At 40.1% G+C, this 10493-nt stretch overlaps 1 protein-coding gene across 1 annotated transcript in view; it reads left to right on the forward strand.

Annotated features, from left to right (window-relative positions):
- Positions 1 to 10257, forward strand: part of atxn7l1 (ataxin 7-like 1) — a 33894-nt gene extending 23637 nt beyond the window's left edge. Inside the window, exons 10-12 of the mRNA XM_079655691.1 lie at positions 975 to 1412; positions 2888 to 3128; positions 6383 to 10257. Coding sequence (XP_079511817.1) covers positions 975 to 1412; positions 2888 to 3128; positions 6383 to 6400 — 697 coding nt within the window. The 3' untranslated portion in view covers positions 6401 to 10257. The remainder of the gene's footprint in view (positions 1 to 974; positions 1413 to 2887; positions 3129 to 6382) is intronic.
- Positions 10258 to 10493: the final 236 nt, after the last annotated feature.

Raw genomic sequence — 10493 nt, forward strand, 5'->3', positions numbered from 1 at the left:
TTTTTATAAGAAGGTAAAAAAAACAATTAACATGTTCTGTGCAGTAGGGCTGAACGATATATCGTGCCATGGCAATATTCAAATCCCTGGGACGTGCGATTTTATTAATCTTTTTTTTTTATATATATATTTTTTTTCGTAATATTTTTTTTTAGGACGTGTGATATTAAGTAGGCAAATTAACTCAAACACGTCATGTTACAATTTATTTGCTGCTTGCTACAAAAGGAAAACTTGTGCAGCTCTCATGTCAGGGGTACTTGAGTGAGTGACATGCAGGCTCTGCACAGCAAACCACCAATCACAATCATTCTTGATCAGATCACAGCAGGCCCCGCCCCTCTATTTTGCAGACCATCAAAACAACGGTAAAAGATGAGCGAGGCACAGGAGGACAATACCGGCGAGAATGAAGATTTACTTCCAAAAAGAAAAGCAACATCTGGAACTATTTTGGATACAAAAAGGTTCTTCTCTTCTTCATTCACAGATGAACCCCCTTATTTGAGGGGAAGCAACCTGCATTATCATGACATGTTAGATCATGACTCAAGGTATGATGAATCAACCAGTTAAGATCCAGACGTCCGTGACTAAAATCCTTCATCCGTTTAAATATAGTTAAAAAAAACGCAATATATATCGCAGGGGAAAAGAATATCGCAACGTCAGTTTTTTTCAATATCGTGCAGCCCTACTGTGGAGTGTTTTTTGTAAATGAAATTTTAAAAAGCCAGTTAAAGGGCATCAGAAAGACCAACACAGATACAAAAAGGAAAAAGTTACTAGGTGTACAAGCATGTGTTTGTAAAGGAATCATGATACAAAGATGCGTGATTAGCTTTGGAAATGCATAAAACAGAAATCATACATTAAATAAAATCCCACACATTGATGAAGCTTTAGGATCTAAGTCTCATGACCTTATTATTTACGTTGTGAATGCTCGGCTTCATTGGTGTGTCCTCCTCCAGTTTCAGGAAGGTGCCTCCCACTCCTGAGAGCCTCCTCTCCCTCTCCTCCTCCGGTACCTCCCCCGTCTCTTCCCAGCCGTCTCCCTCCTCCGTCCCTCTTCCTCCCCTCTCCCACATCCCTCCGTCTGCGTCCACAGTCGGAGCGCTCAACCTCCGAGTCGCTCCCGTCAGAGCCCGTAACGGCACGCATATTGCCCCCCCCCGCTCATCCAAAGACACGGAGGACTCTGGAGCTAATAGGAGGAAAAACGCCTCCTCTTTTTTCCCCACTGTGGATAATCTGAGGAGGAACGGCAGCAGCCATCATCCAACGTTACAAAGTTCAGGGGCGTCTGCAGCGGGCAGGAAGAAGGGACTCGGTCGGGGGGGGATGTGGAGCGGAGGGGAGGACTGGCTCTCCAGAGACGACGGGTCGGAAAGCTACAACTCACACAGCAGGTGGGTGCAACACTTGGCATGAGCATAGAATTCAAATTCAACTTTATTCTCAATCTTTCAGTTTGTGTGTACAGACAGAGAGATCGAAATACAGTCAAAAATACAAATATATATATAAAAATATGTCAGTCACGAGACACATTTATACATTAAGACATAAATAAAAGCACAACAATCAATATATACAAAATAACAGTCACTTCAAAATCTGTGAAAATGTACATTAGTGCAAGAATGTATTATATACTTTATTGATCCCAATTTGGGACATTGTTACGTCCCATCAGCCTAAATAAGGCATTACAGGCAAATAGAATTGAATACAAATACAACAGTAAACATAAATATATATGCAAAATATTCAATATATTCAGTACATGAAGGATACATATCTATAGAGTTTAATATCAAATGAAAAATATAAATATATAGAGAGGTGAAGTTACGCCCGTCTACTTCCGCCCCATGGGACCTTATTTCGGAAAAAGTATGTATTGAAGTCAATGGAGAGAGAAAGATTATCTTTTGATCCCGTTTGAATTGTGCCACGAATTACACATAGGATGTTTGTCAATTTAAAAAATAATTTCCATGTCAAAAAAGTCAGTTTGTCGTAAAACTGTTGAAATATAAGACTATGAAAAATATGCAACTAGAAAGACTACAAATCCCAGAATCCCTGTCCCGCATGCTGGTTCTTACGGAACCGACCAACTCCCCTTGTGTGTATGCACAGCTCTCGACATGCCCAGACTTGGAGTGATTTTCACCTCTTTTAATACTTTCCGCCTCATTCTGAAAGAAAGAAGTGAAATATGCCAACGTGACGGCCGCTTTGGTGTGTGGTGCGAGACGGGAGATGTAGTTCATTGAGCGGTTTCACACAAAAAAAAAAAAAAAAAAAAAAAAAAAGTTTTACGATACATTTTAATTTTTTTGACTTGCAAAATTATCTTTTCAATTCACAAACATCATATGTGTAATTCGTGGCACAATTCAAACGGAATCGAAAGATAACGTTTCTCTCGCCATTTACTTTAATACATACTTTTTCCGAAATAAGGTCCCATGGAGTCACCCTAAAAAGGGAGGGACTTCGCCTCTCTATACACAATAGAAGGCATTTTACATTATGCTTGACCTGCCTATCAAACTCCCAAAGTGAAACAATTTACATTTCAGTTAGCAGAGAATTACGGGTTCAAGTTAAATTTAAATCCTCGAGGGACCACATGAAGACAATATATACAAATAAGTGAATTATATATAATTACATAATCCAACCGTATGTATGGAAGCCCATGAGGGTGTTTTATTCAAAGGAAAGCTCTGTGTAAACACGTGTCAGCTGTGTGTCGACAGGTGTTTAGTTTTCATATTAAAATATTTATATATATATATAAAACGTGCTGTGATGGTTTTACAGCAGATTTGATTAATGGCAGTTTCCCCACTGGTCTTTTTTTTTTTTTCAGTGGTGAACTAGGCAGTGTACCCGACTCCCCCAGCAGGGAGTCACCCTCCGCCCCCCCTCACCCTCCTGCTCCCCCCTCCGGACCCTTGCCTTATGTCGGGGGGGCAGAGGGCAGGAAGAGGAGGAGTCCCAGCTCCTTCAAAGCAAAGCCCAGCAAGCTGAGCAGACCGGGGGGGATGGAGAGCCTCTTTGGGAGCGACAGCGTGGGAATTCTAGCCTCAGGGCCCGAGTCCCCGAGACAGGTAGGGGGCGGACATCTATATTTGACACCATTAGGAGAGGAAGGTGGTGTGAGCGGCTCTGAATTCTATTGGAGAGTCTATATTTACAGCACCGTTACATAGATGATACAGATGTTGATCTACAATAAACAGAAAAAAGAAATTAACAGCTGCAAACATAGAATCTTAGCGTTTGTTAAACTGTCCGCAGTCTAGGAAAAAAGTATATAAAAAATGTCAATTCTGAAAGCAAAAGAGCACATTTAGTCACAATCAGTGATGTATTTTTCTCTCTCTCTCTCTCAAAAATATTCGAAAAGTGGCAAGAGTTTTTTTTGATGACTCTTTTTGGAAGTCATGGGACCATTAGACAAGTTAACATGTGACCCCAAACTATTGTATTTGTGGAATGTATGATGCTATTTAAAAAATGAGCTGTTCTGATTTGTATTGGAGACAACGGAGAGTCTATATTTACAGCACCGTTACATAGACGATACAGATATTGATCTACAACAGGGGTTGGCTTTTTAATATGAAGTGCCATTGCTCGTGAACTGTCAACAGGAGGGCGGGGAAGCAGTGTGTGTACCCCTTTCACCTGTCAGATGCCGTTTAAACCAATTTAAATAATTGGTTTAAACGGTATAATAATAATGACGATCGTCCGTTCTGTGATTCTCCAGAACAAACAGGCGGCCAGTCCGCCCGTGTGTAGCATATTATTTCCGATGAGAGATGAGCAGATCGCCTCTGGGCTTTCAACTAAAGACACAGCCACGCAAACACTGCGGCATTTGGACTGCTATTTGTGAAGTGCGGGCGCGCTCCGGCAGCACTTCACCCCTGATCGCTTCACCACGGAGGAAAGCAGCAGCAGCAACAAGTCGCCTGGAGTTAAAGAGAGCGGGGCTGTGTTGCGTGCACGGCTTCCTTCTGTAACGGGGAGACGCGCTCTGGCGGCGGCCTCGTTCAGGATCCGAAAATACAATTTAAATATTTTTGCACACTTATTCCACTTATTCCTAGTTTGCCAATGGTGGCCGACCCCTGATCTACAATCAACAGTAAACACACTTTTACAGTTTGACAATAAAGGAAATCTCACTTTAGCACTTAGCTGATAGCATAGATTCTTAGCGTTTTTCAAATGTCTGCAGTCTAGGTTTTAAAATATATAGGGCTATGAAAAAAGAAAAGAAAGAAAGATCGATATATATTATTGTCAGTTCTTTGAAAACCAAATCATCACTCCTTTTCTGTACATTCTGAAATCAAAAGGACACATTTAGTCCCAATCAGGGATGTATTTTTCTCTTTACCTCTAGTAAAATATTAGAAAAATGTCAAGAGTTGTTTTTTCAAACTCTTTCTAAAGTCAGGGAACCATTAGAAGTTACCCCCAAACAAATATCATGTATTTTTGGTATATATGATCATATATATATATCAGTGATGCAAATTAGTCGCTTTTCGGCGCTTCCCGCTTTTTTAACGCTGCTTTGGGTGACTTGTGTAATTCGTGGAGAACCGAAGAGTTTTCGTTTTGGGGGGGGGGGGGGGGGTCCGTCAGTCCGTCCGTTAGTCCGTCGACAACTTCTCACTTCAAAAAAGAAGAAGAAATCTAGATCGCAAAATAATTAAACAAGCGAGTGCCTGTTTTTCCTGGCCAAGGACAGGTTTCTTGAACACAACACGAGCGTAACGTGTCTTCACTTGGTTATGTCTCGTCTGAAAGGAGTGTAGACTAGACCTGCTTACGGAGAGCACCGGAACGCCGCTACAGCTCTTCAAATATTGCAGTACCCATAAGGAGCCGTACACATGCTGCAGTGTTTGCGTGGCTGTGTCTTTAGTTCTAAGCACAGTGGCGATTTGTTGTTATTAGCATCTGGTTAGCTAGCTATGCTAACGAATTTAAAGAGATTTTCTACAACCAGGTGGAAGAGAGCTCTCTCCTGAGAGGCTCAAATAACCTCAGCTCAGTGAGGTTAAGGCATACCTTGATATGATCATTATAATTAATAATGAGACATTAGAGACTAAATGAAAAACAGGTATAAAATACTATATGACAGTAACAAAAAAGTTGTTAAAAATAAGTGATTTGTAAAATATCCAAAAAGAAAAATCTGCTTACAGTTCTGTTTCAAATGGGTGTTGAGTATCCATAGATCTCCTCATGTTGCTCTGAAAGTGCACCAGATTGATGCTTTTAACTTCAATATTTAAAAAAAAAATCTTCCCGGGGGAGCATGCCCCCAGACCCCCCTAGAGGAGGTTAGGTCCCCCCCACTTAAATCATGTTCACATGGATACTAAATACATTTGCACACATCTTGTGTCCATATCTTTCTGTTTTGGTGGTCATGCCACACCCTGCACATGAATGCATGCGCGAGTCATGGTAAGATATCTGGATCAAGAGGTTGCTTTTTCTTTGCACAGCATGAAAGAAAGGCCAAATTAATTGGCTGTGATTTTATTTTTTTTAAGCAGAGGTTGAGTTCAATAATTTGTACGGCCCTCGGAGGATGTTGTAAAAATTGAAAGGAAAAAGGTTCCCCACCCCTGCTGTAAATAATAATAAAAACCCTTGATTTATAACTTAACATCTCTGTCTCCTATTGATCTGAGTATATTATAAAGAATAGCCAGTTAATTGAAGCATTATAACACAGGCCTTTGTCAGATGGTATATTACGCTGTTTTTTTCCTGCTTCGAATAGTTCTCTCTTTTTTCACCATACCTGTGTTTGCATCACTGATATATATTATACAAAAATGCACAGGTCCGTTAAGAAAGCCAGTTTAAAGGCTAGTAAAATGTGTTTTTTAAAGTTTCAAGTGTATTTTCACATTAAAGCCACCTTTGAACTATAACAAAGCTGCAGGTCCCCCTTGAAAAAGAGATCTATGATCTCAATGGCACCAATCCGGTTAAATAAAGGTTTGAAATGAAATGAAAGCTAATTCGTCTCAAAAATATTCTTAAACTGTCAAGAGTTTTTTTTTTTTCAACTGACTTATGAGTTCATGGGACCATTAGACAAATTAACATGTGATCCCAAACAATTGTGTTTGTGGTATACATGATAATAAATATTTTAAAAAAAGATGGGCAGCCCTAATATCAATAGTTGCATAATGCACGGTTCTGTTAAGAGAGCCAGTTTTAAGTTTTATGTGTAGTTTCAAAGGTGTTAGAAGTTGCTTTCCACGCATTAAAGCCACCTTTGAACAATAACAAATGGGTCTCTGTCCCCTCCCCGCAGGCCAAGATGCATCACTGACAGAAACCTGCTCCCCGGACTGAACGTTGGGCAGCTGTGCAGACCACCACCGTTTGTGACCTTTGACCTCACCACTCTTCCCCTGACGGCACCAATCAGACCGGTGATGTCACCCCCATTCATCCAATCACAGCTCAGTTCACTCACCGGGACGCAGGAGTGTTTTGCCGGCCGTTCACTTTCACCTATCCACCTTTTTTAAAAACACGGATCACTCTGACATGCATTCAGAACAATACAGTGGAATCCAAAAATGGAAAGGGAATTTTCAGACAGAATTTACACACTGTGCACGTTTTGGGGAGACTTTTTTTCCTTACTCAGCTGACAAGGTAAGTGATTGTTTTTCGGGTTAAAGCTGAAGGACTTACTGACACGATTACTGTAGGCCTCAGCGGTCATCTATGCCACCTTAACGCTTTTATTTCCGCCACTCGATACATCGAACATCTCTGTCAACATCCCTGAAGTTCTCTCTCTTTCCTCACCCCCCTATCTCCCCCATTCCTCCCAGCATTGCTGTGCTCAAAGTGCTCTTACTGCCCTTCTCTCCCTTCCTCCATTATCTCCACCACGGACCTGAACACAAGGGAAGGAAGCGACACTGTATTTCAATATAGGAAGAGATCTAGGATGAGATCCGATTGATTTCGTCTTCGTTCTCGTTTTGCAAGAAACACAAACTCCTGTCTGTGTGTCAGGACTTGCATCCAAAAAAAAGGAATGAAGCCTACGGTGTTGGAATCTATTTTTTTTTTGTACAATAATTTATCGTTCTTAAGTTATGTTGGTTTTCTAACTCGCCCTCGAGGTGCCGAGCTACGGGAAAAACACAGAATAATTTCTATGGCATTTTGAAGAAATGTTGAAAGTATTATGATCGTTCATATTGTGGAAAATGTGTACATATCTGTTTATTATTTTTATATTTATTAATTATCGTCCCCTTTCACAGAATATGAGCCATACAAAGAGTATGTTTTCCTCCAACTAAATATGTGTTTAATGATATTGATCACGATCAGCCTGGTTTCTCAAAATATTGAAGAGTTTGATTATTAATTCATATTCATTTAAAAACGTGCTAATTAACAAACGGCTAAATATGGACTTTAACTGTGTGGGCTGTGTCTGTCCTTCCAAATGTAAGTCTTTTTAATCAGTATGTTCTAATAACTGAGGCTTTTTCACAATAATAGGCAAAAATATTAGACAAAAAATGTATCAATTCAAACACATTTGACTTGGGAGAGTCTACTGTAAAAAGTCCACTGTTTTTGATACTGTAATTCACAGATGTCAGCCATACTGCAACTTTGCAAAGTCTGATTGACAATTTCATTTAATTTTCCTATTTTATAAGGAGTTGTTTTGCCAGTGCCTGCACATTTTTCACTTTTTGTTTTAATTAGCATTTAACAGCCCCTCCATTTACCCAAAGATCCATCAACAGCCCGCTCCACAAAGTACGCCTGCCAAGGTTGTCACTTCAGTAGTGTTAACACATTCAAACCTGCATAAAAGAAGTATGCAATCTTAATATCGGACAGCCACAGCCTCTATCAGGAGATGACGTTTACTCGGTTGCTCTTTTTATTTCCATAAATCTGTATCTGACACATGCTAATGAGCAAATGTTGATTTTGTGACACCAGGCTTTGGTTAGTAAAGGACCCAGCATTCATGTTAGCCTGTGGTTCCACCCTTTCTCATAAATCTTCCAATGTTCAAAACAATAGTTATTACACTTTGAAACCATCTTAATCTTCCAGGATCGATTGGTTCAGGTCAAAATGCTTTCAGTTACCTTTCAGAAAGGCTTCCTTACGTGTATTTTAAACAAACACACATTCAGCATTAGGTGTACGAAACATTTTCCAAAGGAGCTCACTACCACAACTTTAAGTCCAAAGATGCTAAAATATGATTATATTATGAGGTTTTCACTTTAAGTAGGTGTATAGCCAGGGGTGCACATAACTTTCACAGTGAGGCGCTCAGATGAGTACCTGGAGTCAGTGTTTGGTACTCCAACTTCTGGCTCCACTCAAAGTTATTTGATGAAGCCCTCTGTATCGCGAACGTCAACGGGGGTGCGTCCGTGCTAGTGGAGTACTTCAGGAAAGTCGACGGGGGCGACTAGTGGAGTACTCCGTGACCACAATGTGTGACCGTTGTGATAAGCTGTTATAGCGCAGTTCTCCAGTGAAGGGGGAGGAGTCTCCCTCCGCAGCCGGTTGGCGTAGTTTCGGCACAATTCCGTTGTACAGACCGACGTTAACAGCAGCCCTGTCTGTGCACACGGAGACCGACTCTGTCGCCCGGTGATCTAACCGCCTTCTGGAAAAGCTTCACAAGTACGTCGGTACGCAAATGCGCTTTGTGACACAAGTGACGGTACGCATTTCAGATTGTTGCCGCGCATGCGTACCAGTTATGTGCACCCGTGTGTATAGCTATAGAGAAATCCCTGAAACGTGAGGGTTTCTCTTTTCTTGGTATGATGGAAGCCACAATGTGTCTAAAAATGTATCCTGTCTTCATCTTGTATAGCTGATAAAGGTGGCGTAACTGAGAGCATTTTGATTTCGTTCATAGCGATTGTTCTAATCTACACACACATGGTTTATCCAGGAGCTCGCAATGTACAGTTAATTTGTGAAAGGGAGAGTTCTGATGATTTGAAGTGGGGTTGTATGAGGTTTTTATCCAAAGTCAGTGTTTGTAGAAGAGGACAGAAGAAGAATCAAGAGAAAAAAAATGTCTGCCATGGAAAGAATGGCAGCAAAATATATGTAAGCCATCCAAAAGATAGTCCCACTAAAAAAAGTATATTTCAATTTAAGTGTATGACCAATTGTGGATCTTGTCATTGCTTCCCCTTGCTGTGAGACAGACTTTTCCTGCGGGGGCTGAAGGTGTTATCTCTCTCTGTGTTTTAAAGAGTGACTCCGTATCACTCGAGTCACTCAATTACACGTACGAAATCAAGGAAGTGGTATATTAGCTGATTTGCGAGCTGAAATGACTATAAAAAAAATGTGTCCATGTAGCCTGGTGTCTTTGCAGAGAGCGTAGATTACGACTCGAGTTCCCCTTACGAAAGGTCTGAATAATATATAGAGAACACTTCAACTATATTGATTTTTTTTTTTTTACATTGGCTCTTCCTAAAGCTGGCTTAAATATGTCCTTCTACTGCCATGGCAACACCTCATATAAAACCACTTCAAAATATCCGAACTATCCCTTTAACATGCCTACAATTACAATAATCATTTCCTCTGATATACATACCATCATATGTACTAGTATAACTATTGTTTGTTTGTTTAAAGGATAAAACCATGGTTAAGTGTGGAATTTAGTGATTTTTTTTTATGGATTAAAGTTGACCTACTGTTTATAGTAATACAAATAGGAAGTTCCAGTCACTGTTGCAGCTAAAACTAAGACAGAGTTTTCAGTAGATTTCAGAGCAGTTGTATATTTTGAACTTTATGGAGGTATAACAGTTTCTTTTAAAGCCTCCCCCTTCCTTTTTTTGCACTTTGTCATAACGCCCAGATCTTTAATCAACGTCTATTTATATACATGTTTGAGATATTGAAAGCAAATCTATATATATATTTGTAAAAGTGTTTTTTTGGCAACTGCAGTGAAAGAAGATAAGAGTGTTTTGTGGGTGAGTTAACCAGCACACCATTGTTTGTTGTGTCTGATCCAAACATGCCTTGTTAGAGTTATTCACTCTGACTGCAGTTGGATACCAACAAAAAGGATTTCCCACCATACAACGACACTTGCTGTATACAAAATGTTCTTATATCCAAGCTTTTATTAAACGATTGAAAGTGGATGTTGTTTTTTGTAATCCAAGCTTTTGAATTGGAAGGAAAGTCCCACTAGAGGGGATTTCCTCAAAGTTGGTCCACTTTGACTCAAGTATGAATTAGTTGGATTGTGTTGGTCAAACTTACTGGGATGTCACTAACCAAAACTCAGCAACGTATACGCTAGTTAAAAGAATTTCCCACATGCTTTCCATCGGAGAACATTAGGAAATCGTGATATTTTAGACAGATATGGATGT

The sequence above is a fragment of the Notothenia rossii genome, assembly GCF_949606895.1.
Source record: "Notothenia rossii genome assembly, chromosome: 10".
In the NCBI taxonomy this organism is placed as follows: Eukaryota; Metazoa; Chordata; class Actinopteri; order Perciformes; family Nototheniidae; genus Notothenia; species Notothenia rossii.